This window comes from Berghia stephanieae, chromosome 1 (assembly GCF_034508935.2).
Source record: "Berghia stephanieae isolate SIO BIC M18660-M18661 chromosome 1, UCSD_Bste_1.3, whole genome shotgun sequence".
NCBI lineage: Eukaryota > Metazoa > Mollusca > Gastropoda > Nudibranchia > Aeolidiidae > Berghia > Berghia stephanieae.
In genome coordinates this window covers 74,845,271-74,873,037 of record NC_088360.1, presented here as the reverse complement: position 1 = coordinate 74,873,037, position 27,767 = coordinate 74,845,271, and the positions used below count along the sequence as shown (strand labels likewise).

The window sequence follows — 27,767 nt, the reverse complement described above, 5'->3', positions numbered from 1 at the left end:
TTGTCACTTCTTTGATTTTCTGATGGAAGAATTTGCCATTTTTTTCTTTGCAGGACATTATATAGTGACATTGTTCACTTATCCAGTCTTCTTTAGCTTCGTTGCATTTTCTTTTTATCTGCCTGTTCAGAGTCTTGTATTTTTCTTCCTGATTTCTCTCATTCATTAGTTCTAATATCTCTGGAGTAATCCATTTCTTCTTCTGCAACTTAAGTGTGGTTGGAACATTTTCTTCTAATGATGCAGCAACACTGTCTTTAAACTGCTCATATTTCTCTTCTATATCTGTTAGTTCTCCAAGCACTTCAAACTTGTTTCTTACTGATAGTTCAAATTTTTCTTGTATCTTCTGTTCTTCCCGGAGAATGTCTAGTTGGTATTTAGGTTTAGCCTTTGCTCTTTTGCAGATTTTCAATTTAACTCGTATGGGGCATAGCACAGGTATATGATCGCTGTTACAGTCAGCCCCCGGCATAGATTTGGCATACAAAACTGAGTTTCGGAAACGTTTGCTGATGAGTATGTAATCTATTTGGTTTCTCACTCCATCTCCTGGACTTTTATTAGTATATGGCTGTGAAAACTGGACAATTACAGAAGACATTAGAAAGAAACTGGAGACAGCAGAAATTTGGTTTCTTAGAAGGATGTTAAGAATCTCATGGACAGAGAAGAAAACTAATGAAGTATTAGAGCAAGCTGAAACTAAAAGGTGATTAATTCGCACAATAAGAAAAAGACAAATGCAATTTTTAGGACACCTAAATCGACATAAATGTATTGAACATCTTGCTCTCACAGGATAGAAGGTAAAAAGAGTAAAGGTAGACCAAGAAAAACATATTTGAATAGTTTGAACAGCTGGGTGACAAAGAAAGAGAATAGTCTGTGGGCCACGTTTCACCCCCCTCAGCCCCCCCCCCAACCCAAAGGACATTTATATATTATGTTTTTTCTGAGAGAGGACCCCCTAGGCTATACAAATACGGTTGTCTCAATCTCAAAAAGTGGTCACAATAAAATCTTACAGCCATTTAAAATATACGATTATTTCCCTTTAAAATTTATTACATGAATAAGATAGATTAGTATTGGTGCTATGTCAACCACATCGACCAGCATTTGGTTCAGTATGAGTTAGGGAATCATATTTTCCTCATTCAAAAGAAAAAATGTGTGAGAAAAGCCCGTTGAATGTGAGCATTTACTGAGTTAGCTTCCTTCATATTAATAGAATTTATCTTTTTCTACCGCAAAACCTTTTCATCCATACCCTCTTCCTATTTCAATCTCTTTTAGTCATTGTCATGATTTTTCTTTCTTATTATCCCCACACTCTCACTTGTCTCTCACTATGTCATGAATGGCTTGGACAGATCATCATCTTCCATCGTGGCTTGTACTCTTGAGCACATTGCCGGTCAGCTGTCTCCACATATCACGATCCTCTGCGGGGCACATGAATTCTGCATTGCTTTTAAAAATCACTTCTGGCCATACTTAGATTATTTAAATGTCATTTTTGTCTTCCTCTAGCTCTCTTTCCTTTGATCATCCCAGATGTTACCAACTTTTCTATTCCGTCTTATCGCCTAATATGTCCCAGAAACAGTAACTGCCTCTTTCTAATGGTGTCAATCAATATTCTTCCATTTCTCACCTTCGTCAACACTTCCTCATTCGTATACTTGTCTGTCAACTTCAACATTCTTCTTTACATCCACATCTCAAATGCCTTTAACCTCCAAGTACATTCTTTGTCAAGTGTCCACGTTTCACAACCGTATAAAAGGGTACTTATAACATGTTTCCACTACTTTTATTCTTGTCTTAGGTTGTTGTTTGACACAACTGGTCGCATTTTATGGAACACATTTTTTGCTAACGCTTTTCTTTGTTTTATATCCTCTATGTCACATGCATCATGGGTAGTGATAGTGCTTAGATATTTAAATTTCTTTCGATGGTCTCTCCTTTTACTTGACAAGTGGGAGGTCGTGTTGTTGTCATTCTTTGAGACCACCATGCATTTGGTTTTCTTAACATTTTGAAGAGCGTTTCGTGTTGTACTGAATCAAAAGCTTTGGAATAATCAATGAAACATAGATAGTGATTTTATTTTTTTTTTGATTGACCGTTGCATTATTGTTTTCAATGTAAAAATTACATTTACCCTACCCTTTTCTTTAACAAAAGAAAACTGCTCATCACTTATCTCTGGAGAAATCTTGTGCCTCATTCTTTTCATAAGTATTTTTAATATAATTTTTGTGGCCTGGCTCATTGTGCGGATTGTTCTGTATTGGAATGGTAATGGATACCAGCTGTCTTAAAAGAGGCTGTCTTGCACAGATAATGGTAGACATATCTTTAAATAAGTCATCATCCTCAAGGTCGTCCAATGAAGTCAGTTTCTGTTGATTCTTTGCCGTCATCGTTGGGCATGATGTCAATATTTTGTGTCAATACATCTTCTAATTCTTGAGGGAACATTTCATTTCCCTAGTGGATGTCCAGGTGTTCTCCTACAAGTTTCCAGCCGTGAAGGGGCATATCTGGAAATGCAACAAATGATTGTTTCCATTCATATCTGATAGTTTGCAGACTTAATTTGTAGAAGGAGTGATGATTTGCATGGAGGGAGAAGACTTAAATCAGTGTTGTCTTTCTCTGAGTGCAGCGCACCTGTTTGCCTTTTGCATGGAATCGTTCTTTTGCTTTAAGATTTTGAAGCGTGTTAATACTCGATAAAGAGAGTAAACCGTGCATCCAACATACAAACTGTTCAAGCTGTTCTATTGTCTTTTCCTGTAGACAAGATATGTCACCAATGTCCTGGAATGTTGATTGCATATCACCACTTTTCATGAGGAGTTTTAGGGCCTTTCTTTTCCCTTGACAGACACATGCACTTGTTGAGTTGCATCCGGTGAAGGAATAGAATTCTAAAAGAGAAGAAACAACCCTGGATCCTAGTAATAGTTTCCTCATTTCAATCAAAATTGTCCCAACAAAAATGAGTAATGATGTTATTCACATTGAACACTTTTTGAGGCAGCACACTATCAAAAATAATGTTTTCTGCAATCTTCGTTTCCAATTGAAGGATGCCGGAATCAGAAATGCAGTGGCCTAGCCTGTTCAGTAATGTTATGAGTTGTGAGCTCCCAGTGAGATGATGGACGACATTCCAAGGAGGAGGCGTATTGGTTGCTGCCATGCTCCTTTAGTTACAGAATAACAAAAGTCCTGGACCATAGATTGTATTTTGTGTAGGTATGATGGGGATACAACCTTTGATTTCGTTGGAGTTAGTAACTTTTGCAGGAACTTAATGAGATACTCTGGAACGTGAGACGAATGCAGGTATTCACTGGTAGGAGGCCATGGTGTCTCTTTGCACTCCTGATATCTCTGTCAGGAATCTTACTTCGTAGAAGAAGGGCAGTGTTTTCAAGTGTTCTTAAATCTGATGTTGATAACTTGAAAGCAAATTCAACTGCTGTGGTGTGGATATTTCATCCGAATATCGTATTTCTGATCGATATTTAGACTGAAAAATATTTACACAGGTAACAAATTGCTTTATAATCTTTTCTTTTAGCTTTTGATTTGCAAAATTTGGATTGCAGAAAAGTGGGAATTTTCCTTTCAGAAAAAGTTGGTAACGCAATCTTACTTCAGTTATCCTTGTGATAATGGCATTTAAAATAATTTCCTGCTCAAAATAATTATATTATACAGAGAAACTAAATGCTTTTTGAAGGGCTTGTTGGGCAGCTTTAGTTTCACTCTTGATATCTGTTTCTTTGCTGCAATACAGTTTTTTATAAAGTGTTTTCTACATTCTTCATGGTAATGATCTTCTTTTGCCACCAAATCCTGTCCGGTAACTTTTCTCAAAATACATTCATCTTCCTTCAAAATTTCAGATTGCTTGATGCTATCCTCTACTGTCCTTGTTACACATTTAAGTAGCCTATACCGTTTAGATTATTCCTTTACTCTTGAGTACAATCCATTTCACTCCCTTCCCACATATAATGCATTCGTTAGACGGAAATAAAACTCCCTGTTGACAAGGTTGGCGCATATTTTACGAGATAATTTGATATTGATGAATCTTTGATAGTATTTTCTGTGAAAACCGTGCGTTGTGTAGTTAGGTTAAATTGGAACATTACCACAAATATGGTCAAAGCATAATACAGAGCTGCTGGCGAGATGTTTTTGTTGAATTGTTTGCTTTTTTTTTTTTTTCCCAAGATGCTTTTGAATGGTTTTACATCAATTTTAGAGCTCACTGAAAACTTGTGAATGATACAGTTTCTTCTATTCTTGTTTTTCTTTGTGGCGTTTGTTTTCTATTTTAACGAAATAGGTGTTTCATCCATTAAAATTTGTTATCTGTTTGAAAAGAGAACCCCATTCATTGATTATAAACTTTAACACAGCTTCAAACGGCAATTACTTTACCCGGGGTGCACTTATTTGCATGTATGATAACCGAATTCATTATGGGCTAATTCTTGTAATTTTGTAATGGAATTTTTTTTTAATGACGCAAAATATTGTCCATTACAACACTGTTAAACTAAGCCTATAATTGGGTTTGGATATCAGACCGGCACATGTCAGCTGTACCCTAATGTTAACATATGTATAAAAAATGTAACTTACATAAAGAAAAATGCTGTTAGCAACAACCTAGATGTTAATCTACGTCATTATAAGAACTTGGGTTTCAGTTCCCTCAAGGAAAGACTTTTTAAAACGGAATAAATTTAACATTTAATATTGAATATGAACTGTGAATTGGAGGTCCCACTTTAGATAAAATTTAAAAAGACACAGCAAAAAGCTTTCATCTGCTGAGCAAAAGCCATAATTTACTCAGGGGAGGTAATTCTAAAAATTGTACGTGCTTCATATTAATTCATTATTCTTTTTATGTATTTTTTTGGAAAAAGCACATATAGTTAATTAGAAACTTGGAATGTATACAGTTTCATTTACTAAAGTTTAGCTAATAATTCAAATGTAATAAAGGAAATATCTTTTTAAAAGCCCAATATTTGCATCATAACATAAACAAAACTCTTCCCTGACACATATCTTCACGTATTATTTTATACTTTTCTTTTCGAAACGTGGCCCATAGACTAGAAGAGTAATATTAGTTTTCTGAGGTTATCTGATCAGAGAGATGAATGGCGTACCATGATCACCGATGTCTGGTACAGACTTGGTACTTGAAGAAGAAGAAGAATTATTAGTATACTATTGAACTTACAAATAGCAGGAAAGAGGAAAAAGGGACACCCAAAGACTCGATGGTGGGATAAGGTAAAGGATGATATGAAAGAACTGGCCCTGGAGGAACATGATGCGTTGAACCGAGATGCATGGAGATGTGGCATTCATTCATTATGGCAACCCTGCAAACTGCGGGATAAGCTGAAAGAAGAAGAATTATTAGTAGTATTATTATACGCACCGACACACATGATATTGTATGAATGTCTGAATAATAGGAACATTGTTAGGGCCTTTCAGTTTAAGTTACTTCATTGAAAGATTGATAAATAGAGAATTAAACTTGGCTGATAAAACAATGCATAGTACATATTATCATACATTCTTAGGGTGCTGACATAGGTCTGATGAGGGTATTATATTGTTTAAGTACCATATTTGAAGGACGAATATTTAATTTCACATATAAGCTCTCTGCTCAATAGGCAACTAATAAAACATTCAACGCGATGTTGTGACATTATTGTATTTCTTTTTAAAATGTTTTTCATCTTTGCCAGTCGCCCAATTCTTGTGATTTCATTTAATAAAACTTTATGCATGTAGTAAGTGATACGTCGTGGAAGGCTTGTAGTTAAAATATTTACAAAAATTCTTTGCTTTGTGATAAACAATAAACCTTTTCATCTTCAATCTTTATTAGAAAAAACACCAAACAAGACATGCAGGTCTTCCAACAGGATTTCAAGGTAAAGTACACCTCGTTTGATATAGCAATTGTAATTTAGTTGGTGACATGATAGATATATATTCGATTTCTTTTTATTGATGGTATGATTTAAATCAAGAAAATTATATTGAAATGTCGTAGCTGTCCTTGAGCAGTGAGTTGTCTTATAACTAAATCCGCGGGTGGTTGGATGGGAGCATCACCCTTGAATCATATACCTATGATGTTCGCATGGGTGTACGATCCGATAGTGGTGTCGTTTCTTCTTCTCTTTACTAGCCTATCCTGCTTCTTTGGTTTGTGATTGTATTTTTGACAGGGGATATTTTTTTTTTTCTGTAAATCTTCTGCCTGTTTCTTCTTGGTTATTTATGTTGGAAGAGACCTAAAGCAACAAACAAACAAACAAAAAACAACTAAATCCAACTATGTTGAGCATAGTCAGTGACTGGATGGGTAATGAGAATTTGCAAAACTCTGGGTCTAGCATTATGTCCTAGAGTAAACTGTTACTTACTTAACTCAGGCAATATAAGTGTAAAACATTGTTAGAACCCTAGACAAGGACACCTAAGACAGACCTGCCATACATGCCGGAATTGAGCTGATAATCGGGGATTGTCGATGCCGAGTCTGTTTTTTTAATTTAAATTTAGCAAACAATTCGGGGGTATTCGATTACGATCCACTGCTCAGACTGCATCAATTCAACTTCATTCAACCCACAGATTTATAAATCTGAGCAGCGGGGCGATAATATAAATTTAGTTCAGGTACGCTGGTTAATAGACTTCTCGTGTCAATACTCAAAACGATCCCCAAAACTACTGCCCCCTGTGTTGACTTACTTGACTTTTGGCTCTTGGCGAAGCATAGGGCCTCAACAGCACTCTTCCATCTTATGTGCTTGGCACAGACCTTTGCCTCACTCCAGGTAAGATTGGAGATGCACAGATCTTGGTGAAGGCTTCTCTAATATCTTGGCTGATGTGGTCAAGGTTGTTCACCAAGTCTCTGACCCATAGAGCAGGACTGCTTTAATATTAATGTTAAATATTTTAAGCTTAGTGTTTGTGGATATGCTGGAGCTTTCCATTTTGGTCTCATATTGCAAAGGCCTGGCACACTTTTTTTATTCTAGCGATGATGTTTTCATCAGTTCCACCTGACTGACTGATTTTGCTGCCCAGGTTTGTAAATTCCCCGTCATCTTCTATTGCTGTACCAAAAATAGTGATTTGTGACTATTGTTTGGCAGTTATGTGCAGTAGTTTTGTCTTCTCTTCACTAATCTTGAGACCAACTCGCTGAGGTGTTTCTTCCCTGCAGCTTCCTCTGCTTTATCAGCAATTTCATTTATATAGGACCGTTTGTCTGCCCACAGCTATTTCTTCACCTTGTTGGCCACTGTGGTGTATCTGGTCGCTGTCATTTGCTTTTGGAATCTAGTTTTGACATTGTTTATTGCATGTTTCGCCCTTCTCCTTTCTTCTAATTTCTGCCATGTCACCTCTCTGATCCATGTTTTTTTTTTTTTGTTTTTTTTTTTTTGGGGGGGGGGGGGGGGGGGGGGCGGATTGTGGTCTTCCAATCACTTCTCACATGTCCCTGTGATAGCCTCTGAGAGTTGTCCATGCTGTATGTTGCCTTGGGCTCGTGTGTTTGAAGCACTTCAAAGCGGCTTTGGAGTAAATCTTAAATGTTTCTTTAGTGTCTGGTTGTTTCAGCTTGTTATTATATTTTACTCTATAGAGTTTTGAAATTTATTTCTTGCTGACAGTTGCATTGTGATCTTTGCAATAAGATGATGGTCTGAACCGATGTCTGCACCTCGTCTAGCTTGCACATCTAGTAATGAGCTTCTGTTCCGTTGTCTCACAAGGACATGGTCTATTTGGTTTTCTGTCTGGTGATCTGGAGACACCCACATAGTTTTATGGTAACGCTTGTGTGGGAAAAGTATGCCACCAATTATATGGTTGTTTGTAGTACAGAAGTTTGCCTAAAAGTTCTCAATTCTCTTTCATCTGGCCGATGCCATGCTTTCCTATTTCATGTTCTCTATCTACATTTGTGCCTCCTACCTTTGCATTCATATCCCCCATCATTATTAGCATATCTCTGTTTTGGATCTTATCTACCCCTGCCTGTAGATGGGCATAGAAGTTGTCTTTAATTTCTTCCTCTGCTGTGTTTGTGGGGCATAATAACACATGACTAGGGACACCTTCTGGAAACGAGAAGAGAAACGTGCAGAAATGATACAATCAGACACAGGTTCTCATTTCAAGAGGCTTTAACTCTTTAAGATTCAACCCAACAAAAACCGATAACGGCATAATATTCATGGGCGGGGTAGTCAAGACTGGCCTCAGTAAATAAAATCCAATCGTTGTGAAGGAAATGACAGGCCTGTCACTGTCGCAGGATGTTTTCAGCTTTGATTTTTATAAATTTGCTGACAAAAAATAAAATATGTTGTAGAAATTGCGATTTGGATCCTATTTTATTTGGGGGTGAAAATCATTGACATTGCACTTTGTTTGGTACAAATTGGAAAAAAATTACGACTTTCGTGATGAAAAATGACTTGATAACAATTTTTGTAAACTTTAAAAAATATTATGAATAATTTATAACTCCTTTATTTGTGGGGTGATTTTGTCATTCGTGGTATCAATTTTATTGTATTAAAGAGATAGGAACTTCAGAGTTATTTTTTCTGATGTGAAATTATTACTGTGTAATTTTAGCACTAAGAAAAATAGTTGGTAAATAAATTTGTTACAACTCTTTGATCTACCGCCACCGTCCATTTGCATAGAATCGTGAATCAAGCGTCTTAAAGTCTTCGACCAATCACAGTCACAGGCTATCTAGCCAGCTGGCGGAAACGAAGACGCTTCTCACCGTCAATGTATTACGCTATTGTTATGCAAGGAATATAACACCTTTTTGAGTAGGCCTAAAAGCTAAAATCTAAAAGTAAAAAATACAATTATGAGGAATTTGAAAGTCACATTGCTGAAATCAGCTTGAAAAAAGAACATTGGTCCTTATTTCAGAAAAATCGGTTGAAAACCAACGGTTTTACGAATAAATTTGATTTTAAAAATTGCTTTTGTTTATTTTAGGTTTTTTTAGCAACTTTTTTATTTATCAGCCGATTTTCTTGATTTTTATATCATTCTTTATATCTCAAAGAGACGAGATCAGTGATATACTTTGTTTCAAATGCAACTAGAACATAATTTGGCTTTTTTACCTATCAACCGTGCCTGGTTAATATTTTCAACAACGTGGTGATTGTGATGCAACTATCCGATGACCTGTCTTCCAGTGCTTCACCGATGACTCAATGTATTGTTGTCAGCTGTTGACACGTGAGCTGTCAGAACGACCAATCGTTGAAGGGTCAAGATTCTCAATGGCCAATCGTTCTTCGATAAAAAAAACTTAAGAACTCACGAGAACAAAAGTTTGAAATTTGCTGATGGACGGACCTATGAAATCGCTTCTGGGCGGAGTTTAGCCTTGAGTGACCGTAGAAAACGAAAATGCGATTGCAGACATCAAAGGGTAGGCTTATATCATCAAAGGATGTCTACATGATTGACATGGCCATATAGGGAACTCATTTTCTACTCCCCCAAAAATAGTCTGAACACTAGAGGGTTAAGTAGCTGCTTTGGATAAAGGAGGCCCACTCCTGCTTCATGGTGGTCACTGTTTTTTCCGGAATATATCAATGTTTCTCCTGTTTGTAATTTTGTCTTTTCGTGGCCGTTCCAATGGACTTCACACATGCCCAGAAGGATGAGACACTATCTGTTCATCTCTGCCACTGCTTGAGCACATCTACCAAACTCCCAGACCATTCTCACGTTCCATCTTCCTAATAGGATGGGCTTTTTCTGTGATAACAATCTTGGAGGCTTTGTCAAGGGTGTTCTTGGGCTAAGAGGGGTCATCAGGTCTGCAGCTCCATGGTGGGTTTGGACACAGCGTGTCATCATTCTCCTGATTGGAGCCCCTGGTCTCTCAAGAACTGAATTTATTGTTATATTGCTGTTGTAGGTTTCTGTAACTTGCTATTGTTAAATGGACAGGTAGTTGGCCCATCGCATAACCCCCAGAGTTGGAGGACCAGGATTAATTTTGGAGATTCACTCCTAGATCGGTTACTCTTCCGAGTTAGTGAGCCCAGTCTACCCATAGTTTTCTGTTGGGGTTTCCTTCCCTTAGACGATTGTCTACTGTGACTAATGAGCTCCACCTACCCAGGTTTGAAATAAAAGTTTTCCCTCTCCTAGGTGAATTGTCTCCCCATGAGACCAATGAGCTCTACCTACCCTTTGAAACCCTTGGTCTGGCTCCTCCCCCATGGACCTGTTCGGCTTGGTTATACCTGCCAGGGCACACGAAGTCCCCGCTGACACAGCTCCAATGGGATCGTTGCAAGCACACAAGTTCCCCCAACACAACAAGGCAGACCCACTTGGTGGGAGGTCCCGTGTCTAACCTTCCCTTTTTTGTCGAAGGTACTTGAGAAAGTGGTTTTGAAACAGCTCTAGCTCATATTCAGTTGAATGGTCTTTTGGAAGATTTTCAATCAGCTTATAGATCCAATCACTCAACTGAAACTGGTTTCTTGAGTTTTTAATGAGACTGTTTCAAGCATTGATAATGGAAAAATCTGTCTTTTGACCCTTTTTGATCTTTGATATGATTTACCATATTGTTCTTTTAGATCGCTTAAAAAGTAATTTTCAGTTTGGAGTTCCCCAAGGCTCTGTCTTAGGTCCCATCTTATTTAGTCTTTACATGGCACCTCTAGCTAATATCATAAAAGATCACAATTTTGGCGATCATTTTTACGCTGACAACTCACAAATTTACAAGTCTGTTTTAAATCAAAATATACCCAATCTTGTCTCTGACATTGAAAGCTGCATTTTAGACCTAAAAGACTGGATGACACTGAACAAATTGCAACTTAATGAGTCAAAAACTGAAGTCATTATGATAGGCAAACCAAACAATCTAAAAAGCGTTAGCAACTTCCTACTTGATTTCAATGATTGAAAGTAAATCCATTAAAAAAAGTGAGAAATCTTGGGCATTTTTTTCAATGAAAATATTGTATATGAGCCAGCAGATCAGTGCTTTCTGCAAAAGTATGTATTTTGAGCTGTCAAAAGTAAAATTAATTCAAAACTATCTAACAACTAACATCACAAGCGACACCACATTATTAATTGTACCAAAGAAAAATTCCAAAACTTTCAGTGATCGCTCTTTCGATTTTTTCCCCCCAAAAGTCTGGAACGCTCTGCTCAGGCAGATCAGAGAAAAGTAAAGAGTGTAAACATTCAAAGCGCATCTTTAAAAAGTCTTATTTGAAAAATACTTTTACTCATAGGTCTCTATTTTATAATCATGTAATCTGTGTCACGCTAATTATGCTGTGTTTTATAATTTTTTTATTATTCAATCAATTGTATTTTTATTGTAAAGCGCTTTGAGATGCAATTGCATAGAAAGCGCAAAACTAAATTGTACATCATTATTTTTATTATTATTGTTATTATTACAATTCACTCCGCTTAATCGCACATCGGATAATTGCACACTTCGCATATACGCTACACATTCCCGAAATACAGATTTTTTTCTATACAATCGCTCCGCTTAATCGCACACCTTGATTTCATCTTGATTGGACAACAATATACCCATCAGCGATGAACTGACATGTCACAAGCTAATGGACTGTTCAGCCACACAAAAGAGAACACCTGGATAATGAACATGAGACTTAGTCTTCAGAATGTGACTCATCACCCATGACAAACACTGAAAAACTTGACATGGTGGACAAACTGCACCACTTCATCAAAGAAGAATGCTTGACAGATGTTCTACCAACATTGCCGAGATTTGAGACAAGGGTGTTTAAACAGCTTGCACAAAAGAGAAAGCAATCAACATTTCACAATTACAATTCTTACAAACAATAGTCACTATTTGTTGTGAATAAAATGTGATAAAGAAAACAAAAACAAAAATATAAATAAAAAAGTTTTAAAAACTCGAACCAAATTCAAACAAAAAAAGGAACAGAACAAAAAACAAAACACATACACAAAAAAAAAAAAAACTCAACAAAACATAAAAGCCTTCTAATTGTGCCATGTCTTGAGCATAACCATCCCAATCTTGGGCAAAACTGAGAGGGGAATGGCACATGAAACCTGGTGCTTAGATGCTATTTTTAGCGTCTCCGCTTAACTCTTTAGTTGCCAAGCATCCTGGCAGTAAAAGAAATCCCAGTTGCCAAGCCTTTTGGCCAAAATGGACGAAAATTGAGTGCTTTCAGAAAAAAAATCACTAAAAAAAAAGTAATCATCACACATACTTCATACTTTCATAGGTATATAAGAATAGATGTGGATACAGTTTGACGTAATGTGATATGCAAATTAGGTCACATGACCTTGGCGGCCATCTTGGATATCTAATTAATATTCATTTTTCATGTATTTTTGTGTTTATGGGCCTGTATCTCCACCATATATGAATAAAAATGTTTTTTTTTATTGTTGTATGTTATTGAGTAATGATTGAACAAAAAGTACAGAAAATATCATATTGATATCTCTTCATTTACTGTGGGGTTTTTTTCTTCTTTGTGTGGGGGGTGGGAGGGAGAAAAAATAAGTAACATATTTCCTCTCCCAAAACATCGGGGGGAAAAAGCTGAAAATACTTCACAGGCATAATATTTTCTTCATTAAACCCTACATCCCTTATTCCAGAATTGTTTTCAACCTCAATGAGCCATTCAGCTGGATTATGAGTCTCTTCATGTGTCAGTACATTCCATATCCATTGGTTACCATCACCTACAGCATTTGTGCCACGCCCCCTTCTGTTTACATTCTGTAAATTGTCCCCACGACCCCCTGGAACATCACTAAAATCACTGTCTGACCCTCCCTCGTCACTCCTCGAACTAGATTCAATGTCCGTAATCTCCAATTCTGATAAAAATTTATCTCCTGAGTCACTATCATGTCTATACACATCAATCTCTTCATCTGATTTCCTAGTGGAATACAAACAAAGCCTTGGCAGACTTGGCAACGGAAAATTACGATAAAAACAATGTAAAAATCGAATTTAAATCATGAATGCACGAGAAAATGCTGTCAATAGCCGTCAGTGAGATGTATGGCAGTTCAGCAGTATAATTACTGCTCGCAGAATTAATTATTCGCCTCGATAATAGCGGTCATTGACTCGTCGCCGTAGAGCGACCGTGGCAACTCGGCGACCTTTTTTTTGGTCGCTGTGCGGCGACCGTGACAACTAAAGAGTTAATCGACACACTAACCTGATCTCCCGAGGGTGTGCGATTAAGCAGGGTCGACTGTATTATTATTATTATTATTATTATTATTATTATTATTATTATTATTATTATTATTATTATTATTATTATTATTATTATTATTATTATTATTATATCTAGGTTGCACTGTATCAACTAAACAACTTCATTCAACTTTTCATATATTCACATTTCTTATAGAAAGAGAAGGAAGGTGTTTGAGACCAGTAAAAGAAAGACAGTCAAACAGCCACCTAAATGTTCTACGAAGTTGTTTACCAGTGACACTGATGATGATATGGAATTTTTGGGATCAAGTAGTTCTATTGAAATGGTGGAGCCATACACTTTCTCAGATGGTATGTGGTGGTGTTGGAGACATATTAATCTGTACACGCGGGTGGTTGGATGGGAGCATCACCCTTGAATCATATACCTATGATGTTCGCATGGGTGTACGATCCGATAGTGATGTCGTTTCTTCTTCTCTTTACTAGCCTATCCTGCTTCTTTGGTTTGTGATTGTATTTTTGACAGGGGATATTTTTTTTTTTTTTTTTTTTTTTTTTTTTTTTTTTTTTTCTGTAAATCTTCTGCCTGTTTGTTCTTGGTTATTTATAATTTAGCTTATGATATCTTTAGGTTATGATTTTGATTTACATTTGTACTATTTTTGTTAGATTGCTTGTTTTTTTGTTTCAGCGGTCTCTCATATAACCTCAATTGTGTTGGAAGAGACCTAAAGCAACAAACAAAAAAAAAAAAAAAAAAAAAAAAAAAAAATCTGTACACGACGTCATACAAATAAAACCCATTGCATTTCTTTTTGCAGTGGTGTGGTTTACTTTTGCTAATGAACAATCCAAAAAAGTAGAGGGAAAAAAGTGAAATGTTTTCCCTATTGATTCATAGTTACATTCATGTTTGTTTCATTTTCTTTTAACTGGAGAGAGGGGGGTTAGAGGCATTTTTTTTAGAAAGAAGAATAAGCAGCTCTGAAAAATCAAATTTTTGCACATCATATCATACAGCTCTTCATATTCTTTTGCACCACATGTTTGTTAGGTCTAACACTAATAGCAGGGTGGGGTTCCTGACCTCCCATAGTGGGCAGGGGGGTACATACTGTGTCTCCTATCCTCTTATATCTGTTTTCCAACATGCTTTCAGTCTTTGTCTTGGAATGAGATTACTTGGTTTTGTCCTGGACCTGGCCGGAGTCCTAGCTGGGAGGGAAACAGTCAAATGCATAGTTATTGTTTTGGGAGATTATTTTTTTCCTTGTAAATCATCTCTCTGTTATGTATTATTATATTTGTTATTTTGAATGTATAATGTAAGCATTTGCGTGTATTCCTCTTTGTTGGATTTTGTGCTTGTGTCCGGATGAGACTTATAGGTGATCTCAAACTAAGTACAATGGTGGTATGCTCGTGGAATCTACATCTGATCCCTATTTGTTCCCAGTTCCCTTATGTCTTACTTTTTCTGGGTGCTTTAATTGTAATTCTAGAACTTTTTACTATCCCATTTTCTTCCTTTTTACTGGTGCTGATATAACCTAAATGTGTTGCAAGCGCCGTAAAACCCTTAAAATCAAACAAACAAAACTAACACTGATAGACACATAGTGGAAAGGAATATATCCAAGCTCATCGGACTGGGTGGGGTTCCTGACCTCCCATTAGCCACTCCCACGCCTCGTTCTGAAAAAAGTCCGCGAAATTAAAGGGGAGGCAAGAGAAAATCAGCTGATCGTTAAAATCGTAACAGAAAAGTGGAGGTGCTCGGCAATGAATGCAAGAAAGACATTTAAAACGCCGTAAAAATGTTTAAAAATCACTTAATGTTATAATTACCATCCATAACAACCTGTCAAATTCACATATGTAAGATGTCAAGCCAAAATTAATAATAAAATAATAAAGAACACGATTGACCGGTGGTCCGTTGACTACACATGCATACGAGTACCAGAAATATTTTGTAAACAATGTAACACAATATAATGTGTAAGTTTCAAAGCAAATGCAACCACAAATAACATCAAAGAACAATGTGGGACTACTGTTTTAATTTCATAAAACCAAACGTATATTTTCTGCCCCCGATATTGAACGTGTAGTTAGTATGTATCGTACAAACAACATTCGTTTAGACAGGTAGTCGGGATTCTAGCGCCAGTTTTATTTGGGCAACCATGATTGGGATTTCACTCAATGCACTTATTATTATTAATTATTATTATTATTAATTATTATTATTATATATTATTATTATTATTTATTATTATTATTATTATTATATTATTATTATATTACATATAATAATAATAATAATAATAATAATAATAATAATATAATAATATAATAATAATAATAATAATAACAATAATAAAATAATAATAATAATAATAAAATATAATAATAATAATAAGCAGTTGAAAGGATATAGTCTTTGGTGTATAAGTGCATATGTACAATATTTCTTATAATAAATGCTTCAAAACAAAACAAAACTAAAAAAAAAAAATAAAGAATAAATGAATAAAAATATCTATTTGGGCATTTACTTACATTAATAGTCTTGAAAATCACAATCACAATCCATGAAAATTAAATATCCCAAAATCCGAAGAAGACATGAATTTAATCCAAAATCCAACACAGGAATGTATTTTAATAGGAGACAGATATCCTATTAAAACCATAGCATTACTTGCAAACAACAATACCCCACTCTGTGTTTAACGGGCTTGTGGCCGTCACATTGTAAATTGTGGCCGCATTAGGGTAATCGGTGTCCTAAAGACTGACATACTGACATACAATCAATGAGAACTATAAAGAATCCATTCTAGAATTCAACTACAAACTGAAAAGCATGATAAATATCACTCTCTCAAATAATTTCCTTTGCTCAGGTTCACTCACACTCTCCTTTATTGCAAAACATTGATAAGTGAGATAAAGTTTGTATTTCAATTATAAACTTAATCACATAACCTAAATGATGGAGAATAAAAACAGCTAATTATAAAAATAATTCACAGATCAAATTATCTATTTGAACTCCGCATATTTAGCTTAATTACTCATTGACCATATATTTTTTAAAATGGCATTGTTTCATTTAAACAAGACCATGACGCTTATGCCTGGACCGGGTATTCACAAATTCTGCTTTTGTGTTCCACTTTTCGAATCGAATATATCTCTATCTTATCCGTTTATTTGCAAATTTTCTGCACTTTATAAATAAGACCATAACGCTTATGTCTGGACCGGTTGTTCGCAAATTCTGCCTTTGTGTTCCACTGTTCGATTAGAATTAATCTCTATTTTTTCCGTTTATTTGCAAAGTTTCTGCACTTTATAAATAAGACCATAGCGCTTATGTCTGGACCGGGCATTCGCAAATTCTGCTTTTGTGTTCCACTTTTCGAATCGAATTAATATCTAGTCTATCCGTTTATTTGCAAAGTTTCTGCATTTTATTAATAAGACCATAACGCTTATGTCTGGACCGGGCATTCGCAAATTCTGCTTTTGTGTTCCACTTTTCGAATCGAATTAATCTCTATTTTATCCGTTTATTTGCAAAGTTTCTAGATTTTATAAATAAGACCATAACGCTTATGTCTGGACCGGTTGTTCGCAGATTCTGCCTTTGTGTTCCACTATTCGATTAGAATTAATCTGTTTTTTCCGTTTATTTGCAAAGTTTCTGCACTTTATAAATAAGACCATAGCGCTTATGTCTGGACCGGGCATTCGCAAATTCTGCTTTTGTGTTCCACTTTTCGAATCGAATTAATCTCTATTTTATCCGTCTATTTGCAAAGATTCTGTACTTTATAAATAGGACTATGACGCTTATGTCTGGACTGGGTATTCGCAAATTTTCCTTTTGTGTTCCACTTTTCGAATCGAAATAACATCTAGTCTATCCGTTTATTTGCAAAGTTTCTGCACTTTATAAATAAGACCATAACGCTTATGTCTGGACCGGGCATTCGCAGATTCTGCTTTTGTGTTCCACTTTTCGAATCGAATGAATCTCTATCTTATCCGTTTATTTGCAAAGTTTCTGCACTTTATAAATAAGACCATAGCGCTTATGTCTGGACCGGGCATTCGCAAATTCTGCTTTTGTGTTCCACTTTTCGAATCGAATTAATCTCTATTTTATCCGTCTATTTGCAAAGATTCTGTACTTTATAAATAGGACTATGACGCTTATGTCTGGACTGGGTATTCGCAAATTTTCCTTTTGTGTTCCACTTTTCGAATCGAAATAACATCTAGTCTATCCGTTTATTTGCAAAGTTTCTGCACTTTATAAATAAGACCATAACGCTTATGTCTGGACCGGGCATTCGCAGATTCTGCTTTTGTGTTCCACTTTTCGAATCGAATGAATCTCTATCTTATCCGTTTATTTGCAAAGTTTCTGCACTTTATAAATAAGACCATAGCGCTTATGTCTGGACCGGGCATTCGCAAATTCTGCTTTTGTGTTCCACTTTTCGAATCGAATTAATCTCTATTTTATCCGTCTATTTGCAAAGATTCTGTACTTTATAAATAGGACTATGACGCTTATGTCTGGACTGGGTATTCGCAAATTTTCCTTTTGTGTTCCACTTTTCGAATCGAAATAACATCTAGTCTATCCGTTTATTTGCAAAGTTTCTGCACTTTATAAATAAGACCATAACGCTTATGTCTGGACCGGGCATTCGCAGATTCTGCTTTTGTGTTCCACTTTTCGAATCGAATGAATCTCTATCTTATCCGTTTATTTGCAAAGTTTCTGCACTTTATAAATAAGACCATAGCGCTTATGTCTGGACCGGGCATTCGCAAATTCTGCTTTTGTGTTCCACTTTTCGAATCGAATGAATCTCTATCTTATCCGTTTATTTGCAAAGTTTCTGCACTTTATGAATAAGACCATAGCGCTTATGTCTGGACCGGGCATTCGCAAATTCTGCTTTTGTGTTCCACTTTTCGAATCGAATGAATCTCTATCTTATCCGTTTATTTGCAAAGTTTCTGCATTTTATAAATAAGACCATAACGCTTATGTCTGGACCGGGCATTCGCAAATTCTGCTTTTGTGTTCCACTTTTCGAATCGAATGAATCTCTATCTTATCCGTTTATTTGCAAAGTTTCTGCACTTTATAAATAAGACCATAACGCTTATGTCTGGACCGGGCATTCGCAAATTCTGCTTTTGTGTTCCACTTTTCGAATCGAATGAATCTCTATCTTGTCCGTTTATTTTCAAAGTTTCTAGATTTTATAAATAAGACCATAACACTTATGTCTGGACCGGGCATTCGCAAATTCTGCTTTTGTGTTCCACTTTTCGAATCGAATTAATCTCTATTTTATCCGTTTATTTGCAAAGATTCTGCACTTTATAAATAAGACCATGACGCTTATGTCTGGACCGGGTATTCGCAAATTCTCCTTTTGTGTTTCACTTTTCGAATCGAATTAATATCTAGTCTATCGGTTTATTTGCAAAGTTTCTGCATTTTATAAATAATAATAATTGTTCAAAATTTTACCTTACACCCGATATTACAAGTACAAGTGAGCCAGGTGAAGAAGATTGTCAAACAGTGTGACAGATGAAATAGGAAGAGAGAGAGAGAGGGAGAGAGAGAGAGTGAGAGAGAGAGAGAGAGAGAGAGAGGGCAAGAGAGAGAGAGAGAGGGTAAGAGAGAGAGAGAGATATTCGTTTTTTGTTCAAAATCTCTCTCTCTCTCTCTATCTCTCATTGCACAAGGTTGTGCTATTTACTACTATTTATCAAGAACAGCCAAGCTGGCAACCCAGTCTCTGTATAAACTAAGCAAGATGGCAACCGGGACCTCGCTCCTTATCCAATGCCGAAGCTTTAGTTTGAGTCAAACGGTTTTGTTAAAAAAACCCACCCAAAATAAGTTCGTGTCGTAAGTGATGGAAGTTGAAGTCGGCTTATTATAAAATCGTTTTTATGGTCTGTTTGGATTACCCTTTTTAAATAGAAAAAGTGAATATATCATAAACTTGAAGAATAGGCAAGCTAAATGAAATTTAAATTGACTGATTAAATGAGTACGCGAGGCTGAGTTGCGAACGACTACTGTGTTCCGACATTCCGATCCCAGTGCCATTCATGTTCACCGTACCGTGTTACTGTCTACACACTACACTGCATTGTTAGTGACTGGTCATGTCTTTTTTGTTTGTATGTTTTACGCAAGCTTAATAAAATTTAAATTGACTGATTAAATGAATACGTGAGGCAGAGTTGCGAACGACTCATGGGTTCCGACATTCCGATCCCAGTGTCAGTCATGTTCACCGTACTGTGTTACTGTCTACACACTACACGGCATTGTTAGTGACTGGTCATGCCTGTTTTGTTTGTATGTTTCTTTTAATATGGGTCAATTTACAAAGAATAATAATAGAAATGTTCAAAACAAAAACTAGATTCACTATTACGTGCCTGTAATGAAGTGCTTTCCACAAACCGTGAGCGAGAATGATGGTGGAGGTAATGGCAACCATGTGGGTTTGTTATTGTTTCCTACCTCCGTCAACCCGCGCATCCGGTTGCGCACCCACGCTGATTCTGACCAATAATAGTGAGCAGTGTGTCTTCTATTCCCCCTACATCTGTTTTCCAATTGCTTTCTGTCTTTGTCTTGGAATGAGATTACTTAGTTTTGTCCTGACCCTGGTCAGAGTCTTTGGCTGGGAGGGAAACAGTCAAATGTACAATTAACAGTTTTGGGAGATATTTTTTTCCTTGTAAACCATCTCTCTGTTATGTATTATTATATATGTGTTGTTTTGAATGTATGATATAAGCATTTGAGTGTGTTCCCCTTAGTGTGATTTTGTACTGGTGTCTGGATGAGACTTAGGTGATCTGAAATAAGTACATTGATGAGATGCTCTTGGAATCTACATCTGTTCCCTATTTGAACCAATTCCCCTTTGTCTTACGTTTTCTTTGGTACTTTAAATGTAATTCCAGAACTTTTGACTATCACATTTCCTCCTTTTTACTGGTGCTGAAATGACCTTAATGTGTTGCAAGCGCCGTAAAACCCTTAAAAACAAAACAAACAAGCAAACAAGTTCGTTGGACAGTTGTATGAATGTAAGCATATGCCAATCAGTGCTAAGCAAACTGCATGGTATTACCATCAATGGTATGTGTTTGAGGAAAATACTCATTCTTTCTACACAAATAAACTAACTTTTAACGTTTATATTCTAATTGAGCAAATCTAGTGATAACTAATCACACGAGTGGTCTAGAAACAACAAAGAGCAGAGTGATGTCAACTTCCTCCGATCTATTTTTTTGTAAACAACCAGCTAAATTTGTTTGAGCTGGCTTGAGGATGTGTCACAAATCATGCGTTTAAATTGGAAAAGAGTCTGCTGGTTAAAAGATAACAGAAGATCTATGTATGTTAATGTTGGAGAGTATTACAATTTTTATTTGTTATTTTTCATGGTCAAGATTGTTTTGAATTTAATTTTTAATCAATGAAATTTATTTACAGCTACCAAATCAAAGTGTGCAAAGGAATTGGGAGGAATTGAAATTTACATGCCGGGAGTTGAATTAAAGCAGAAACAAGGATTGTCGCCAAAAGAGGTTATGGTGAATGATTCAACATTAAGCAAATTTATCATGTTTTACCCTTATAGGATAACCAAATTCAGGAATTTAGGTTTTTATTAACTTATGGTATGGAAACTTCTTTAGTTTTGAGTGATAAAATTATTGGGGGTTTTTTTTCCCTTCTGTTAAGGATTTTCTTAATGATGCCATGTTCTTCTCCATTTGTCTTCACTACATTGTCCTGTCTCCAACCGATTGTACCAGCACGTTCACTGTAGTGCACTGTAAATTACTGTGCATTCTGCATTACGTAACACACTTCTTTTAGTTGAACAAGGTCAGTTCTCCAGTTTTTTAAAAACCTAGCACTGAGATTGACACAACACTTAGAATATTTAGATTGAAGATATTCATTTTGATTGAAAATATCAGTTCATTTCTTTTTGGGTTTTTTTACAATGTGCCCATATTTCCATACATTCAACATACACAATACATAACACTGCACTATAAGAAGTGAGCAAGGCGAAATATCTAGGAGTAACAATAACTAACAAACTAAATTGGGAAGGTCATACACTTATACAAAAAGCAAACTCTACCTTACGCTTCCTCAGAAGAAACGTATACGACAGTTGAAGGGAAATAAAGTTAAAGTGCTACAAAGCCTTTGTTAGACCTACACTAGAATATAGTTCTGTCTAGGACCCTCACCACAAATCAGAAATCCAAGAAATCGAACAAATTAAAAACAGAGCAGTGAAATTTATAGATTAAAACAACAAAGATAAAAAACATGAAACTTAATTTAAATCTCGAAGCACTTCAACAGAGATGAAAGCGAGACAAAGTAAAAATATTTTGCAAAGGCCTAAACGATCAAGTTAAATTACCCCTCAGTGATATTCAACAAAATGAAGTCATCCAAGTTTATGGTTCCCCACTCAAGAGTAGATGCACTTTTGTACCATCGACATTAAGACAGTGGAATAGTGTCATATCTCCAATGAAAGAAAAATACTGTGGTCTGTGGAATCTTCAAAATCTTAAGTTACAGACTTAAAAGGAAGAAGGAGAAGAAGGAATAGCACTTGGCATGAAAGATAAGTCTATGATATTTAATTCTTATTGACATCAGATGACCTCAAATAATTTTGGTTACAATAAAATCTATATTAAGGTTAATTTGTCATGTTTGGATGATTTTTTTTGGGTGTTTTTTGTTTGTTTTGTTTTTAATATTTAATAAAGAAGAAATTACAGATTTCATCTTTCTTGCCTGAAGCAGGTCTGTGTGTCACATCCACATTCTTTAGCATTGTAAGACCTGTAGTATAAACAAATTTAAATGGTATAGTGTATCGATCTTAAAAAGCCAAATTTTTTTTTTTTTTTCTCTCGATTTGGAATTTCAAGACCAAGAGGAAAGTTGTATAACACATTGATATTTTGAGGAATGAATATGTAATCAAATTGAACACCAATTTTTTCTTGAAAATCAGATTTATTCAAAATCTGCAGTTTTCGGAGGGTTTTTTGGATGTTTGTTTTTCTATATGGCTGGTCTTCATTATACATAGATACATACTATCGATGTTCATGAAATCTGCCGTACAGCGACAAAACCCCGTATAATGGCAAAACGTGATTTTACAGGAGAGCCGAAAAACTTTTCAAATTTTACTTCAACTTTTTACAATAACTATGCGGAGAATTGATGCAAATTTGGTATCAATCGAAAGGTCTTTTTTTATTCTATCACATTTGATGTATAAAAATAGAAACCTGTACTATTCGAAAATCTGAATTTACTGTTATACGGGGTTTTGTCACTGCATCGGTATCCGATTGGAGTGGTGCAAACACCGTATCTCACATTATACGGGGTTTTTGTCGTTGCATCATGACGCGTGCTATACCGTATCTCGGCGTTTGGCCTATATTTTTATGTATTGGGAACCGAGTGTTACATCGGGTCTTTCAAATTTATTTACTACTGATAATATTTCGTTATGAAGTAAGAGGAAGAGGACAAGGAGGAGGAGGGTGAGGAGAAAAGAAGAAGAAGAAGAAGAAGAAGAAGAGGAAGAAGAAGAAGAAGAAGAAGAAGAAGAGAAAAAGGAGGAGGGTGAGGAAGAGGAGGAGGGGAGAAGAGGAGAAAGAAGAAGAATAAGGAGAAGAAGAAAAGGAAGAAGGAGATATGGAGGAAGTGGAGGAGGACAAGGAGGAGGAGGAGGAGAAGATGAAGAAGAAGAAGAAGAAGAGAAAAAGGAGGAGGGTGAGGAAGAGGAGGAGGAGGAGAAGATGATGATGAAGAAGAAGAAGAAGTAAAAGAAGAAGAAGAAAAGGAAGGAGAGAAAGAGGAGCAGGGGAGAAGAAGAAGAAGAATAAGAAGAAGAGGAAGAAGAGAAAAAGGAGGAGGGTGAGGAAGAGGAGGACAAGGAGGAGGAGGGGAGAAGAAGAAGAAGAAGGAGAAGAAGAATAAGAAGAAGAGGAAGAAGAGAAAAAGGAGGAGGGTGAGGAAGAGGAGGACAAGGAGGAGGAGGGGAGAAGAAGAAAAAGAAGGAGAAGAAAAGGAAGAAGGAGGTATGGAGGAGGAGGAGGAGGAAGAGAAGAAGAGAAAAAGCAGGGGGGTGAGGAAGAGGAGGACAAGGAGGAAGAAGAAGAAGAAGAAGAGGGTGAGGAAAAGGAGGAGGAGAGGAGAAGAAGAAAAAGAAGAGAAGAAGAAGAAGAAATAGAAGAGAAAGCGGAGGATGGTGAGGAAGAGGAGGAGGACAAGGAGGAGGAGAGAAGAAGAAGAAGAAGAAGAAGAAGAGTAAGAGGGTGAGGAAGAGGAGGAGAAGAAGAAGAAGTAGAAGATGAAGGAGAAGGAGATTTGGAGGAGGACAAGGAGGAGGAGGAGGAGGAGGAGATGAAGAAGAAGAAGAAGAATTAGAAGAAGTGAAAGAAGAAGAAGTAAAGGAAGGAGAGAAAGAAAAGGATGGTGAAGAAGAGGAGGAGGACAAGGAGGAGGAGGGAAGAAGAAGAAGATAAAGAGGAGGAGGGTGAGGAAAAGGAGGAGGAGAGGAAAAGAAGAAAAAGAAGAAGAAGGAGAGAAAGAGGAGGAGGGTGAGGAAGAGGAGGAGGACAAGGAGGAAGAAGAAGAAGAAGAAGAAGAAGAAGAAGGAGAGGGTGAGGAAAAGTAGGAGGAGAGGAGAAGAAAAAGAAGAAGAGAAGAAGAAGGAGAAATAGAAGAGAAAGAGGAGGATGGTGAGGAAGAGGAGGAGGACAAGGAGGAAGAAGAAGAAGAAGAAGAGGGTGAGGAAAAGTAGGAGGAGAGGAGAAGAAGAAAAAGAAGAGAAGAAGAAGAAGAAATAGAAGAGAAAGAGGAGGAGAGAAGAAGAAGAAGAAGAAGAAGAGGAGGAGGAGGAGGTTGGGGATAAGGAAAAGGAAGGAAAAGAATGAAAAGATGTTTATGATCGACTTGTATTAAGCTAATGAAGAATTTACAATTTATACGGTACTACACGGCCGGTTATACAACGACAAAACCCGTATCGAGGCAATGCAATGACAAAACCCCGTATAACTGGACTTACGGGGTTTTGTCGCTGCATCAGCTGATAGAAATAGCAACATACGGTGTTTTAAAAAGGTTTAACTTTTTTATTTTTAAGAATTGCCTTGTAATATTTTGTGAGTAGATGCAGGGTGTCATTCTGATCACAATGATATAAAAATGTCTGTTTGACCCAATTTCGAATATACGGGGTTTTGTCGTTGTACGGCAGAAATTGATTTAGTAATTACTTTGCTCACCAGCATTGTAAAGCGGTATCTCATTGATGCCCAAAGTTGGAACACTTTAGGGTTTGTTTTTAAAAGTTTTCACCATCATATCTGTATTCAAAACGCCTGAAGATGGAATGTCAAATAATACTTAAATCTATGTCTAACTCGCTTTTTATTTTTGTTTCAGGATGATGATGTAATGAAAAGTAAATTCAAGCAGGATAAAATTAATCAGGGGAGAGTCACCTCCTTAAATGATTTTCAACACTACAAGGATCCAGATGAAGAAATTGATGAAGTTTCTAGTGTTAAGATCAGTGAATATAAAGCTAGAGCAAAGGATAACGAAACATTAGCTAAGTATAGTCTTAAAGAAACACAACAATCAAATAAACTAGTTTCCAGTCCAGCAACAAATAAATATAATCTACGTAAATTGCCTTCAAAAACTGGCAAAATCTTAGATAAAGCTCTCAAAAGAAGAAATGACTTTCAAATGCCTGAAGAAGAAGAAGATATTGCATCTGCATCATGCAAAATAAATCCAATTGTGAATATTAAGGACCACTTTGCTTATGTTAATTGTAGAAAGAAGTTAAATGAAAAGGGCCAACGTGATTTGAAAATTTGCTGCATCAATCGTATAGCATTGAGGTATAGATCTCTTCTCATGAACGACAAACAGTGACCAAACACTGTTCCAGTATTAGAGATCAGAAATATCATATAATTATTTTGTTTTTTTTTTGGTTATGTTGTTGAACTTTGATTGTTATTCTTGTTTGATGTACATCTATTTTGTTTTGAGACATGTCTATATTTGAAAATGATCAAATTCACAGAGTGAAGTGCTCTGTGTTTGCAGATTTAAATTTTTTTCTACCGTACTATTATTTCAAGTCTGACTGTTTTAATACCGAGTCCCTTAATATGCTGTGATTTTGAGCATTGTCTGATAACGATACCTATGAGGACAATAATAATGATGGTGATGTTAATAATAGTACAATGATGATGATGATAATAATAATAATAAATATCCCGGAAAATACGGAAGTTTACCTTTTTTCCCGAAAATAGAAATAATGACCATTATATTACCAACTGGAATTAAGAAGTTTATGTAATCATGAACCACTGTGACATCATCATTATCATCCTCATCTCTATCACCACTACTACAACTTCCACCACCACCACATCGTCAACATCATCTCCACCACCTAAACAACCACATCATCATATCATCATCATCATCATCTCTACCACCACTACATCTGCAACAACCACCACCACATCATCATCTCTACCACCACTGCTACTCACAGTGGTTTACCAGCGGATCACTTAGTTGAGATGCTAGGTCAAGAGGTCACTACTCTCCTTCTCTTTACCTGCGCTCTGGCATGGCACATGCCTGCAGTCAGTGAAGCGAGTAGTCTAATTGGTCTGATAAATAATGGCATAGCCAAGTGACAATTATCTTAAATGTAAACCCATATCACTCATGTTATAGATTGAAATCCCCCTCACACAGTGGACTAAATATCATAGATATCATCAGTATATTTCTTTCTCAGGAAGACAGCAAAGTAGACTCACATTTTCACTACATTTATCATTTAAATCAAATATTTCTGGAATCCCTACAACAACAATCAGACGTTGCAGTTTATTATTATTCCCACTAGTACATAGTACAAACTGTCTACTTTCTATTGCACTAATGTTAATTCAGTTCAACAAATATGTAACAAGTGTAGGGGAGGGGTATCAAATTTCACTGGGAATATCTAGCAGTCTATGAGATGTCCATGCTATCGTGGGTGATGAATTTGGACCAGTTACACAATGTAAACAATGTCATAATCATTTCCTGGACTCCCACTGACCATGGAACACTCTACAACACCAATTCTACAGTTTTATCATTAAACGTTCCCACGAATATGGTAAAGGAGTGAAGAAGTCATACTTATTGTAGTACAGGAATATATATATATACACTCTGCAAGTAGCCCTACAATAATAGTTCTTAACTACACATCTGTTACTGATTTAAGAAATATGAAATGAATAGGTTTGTTTCATTCATGTCTCTGTTGATTGATGTGGGAAGGTTTTATTGACCGGCTGCACTACTTGTACATTGTGAATATTGTCTGAATGTCTCTTAATTCCAAGGAGGTGCCACTGTTATTTTCTCTATCTTGGCTATGTTTGAGTAACCCCCCCCCCCCCCCCCCCCCCCCCCCCCCCCCGCCTCTTCTTATTTTCCCCAGTCAAATTGCCTTTGTGGAATACTATCTGTACTAACTGTTGATGTTATATCGTTGTTGTCAGTGATATGAATTAGGTGTAGTGTGTCTCTGATGCATTTCTCTTAGCCTGTCTTTTACGTTTGTATGTGTGTATATATGCAGGATGTATGTGTGTATGTATGCATGTTTGTGTGTGTGTGTGTGTGTGTGTGTGAGAGAGAGAGAGAGAGAGAGAGAGAGAGAGAGAGAGAGAGAGAGAGATGCCTTTTTCTACCATATTCATTGCTTCTATTATCTACTACGCCACTGTGATGGTGTTGTTGTTTGGTGTAATCTATTTTTTGGCACTCCCCTCCATTTAGGCAAAGAGATTGGAAGGACTAGATTTAAAACCATATCTAGTTCCTGTCCCCCATGAAATTTCTTTTTAATCATGGTTTGTCATCTCTGAATCAGCAGTCAGTCTTTGTGCAACGCAAAGATTAGGGTCAATCCGAGAGAAAGGCCTGGAGGCGGGACGTCCCCCAACTCCACCCCTCGAGTCCTTTTTTTTTTTTTTTTTTTTTTTTTTTTTTTTTTTTTTTTTCCCAAGGACCATGGAAGGACAAGAGGAGGCCAGACTTGAGGAGTATAGCTTCGGTGAGTGCCTTACCCCCCAAGTGTGGGACTGAGCCGTGCTAGTGGGCACAATATAGCCGGGTTGAATAAAAACT

At 36.4% G+C, this 27,767-nt stretch overlaps 1 protein-coding gene across 4 annotated transcripts in view; it reads left to right on the top strand.

Moving 5' to 3' along the window:
- The window catches only part of LOC144956948 (uncharacterized), a 64,963-nt gene extending 37,924 nt beyond the window's left edge, over nt 1-27,039 (top strand). For 3 of the 4 annotated variants that reach the window (XM_078887822.1, XM_078887804.1, XM_078887796.1), the window contains 4 exons: nt 5,960-6,005; nt 13,581-13,738; nt 20,961-21,061; nt 24,981-27,039. In XM_078887822.1, coding sequence (XP_078743948.1) covers nt 5,960-6,005; nt 13,581-13,738; nt 20,961-21,061; nt 24,981-25,481 — 806 coding nt within the window. In that variant the 3' untranslated portion in view covers nt 25,482-27,039. The remainder of the gene's footprint in view (nt 1-5,959; nt 6,006-13,580; nt 13,739-20,960; nt 21,062-24,980) is intronic. The other variant, XM_078887811.1, reaches the window with a different exon arrangement.
- Nucleotides 27,040-27,767: the final 728 nt, after the last annotated feature.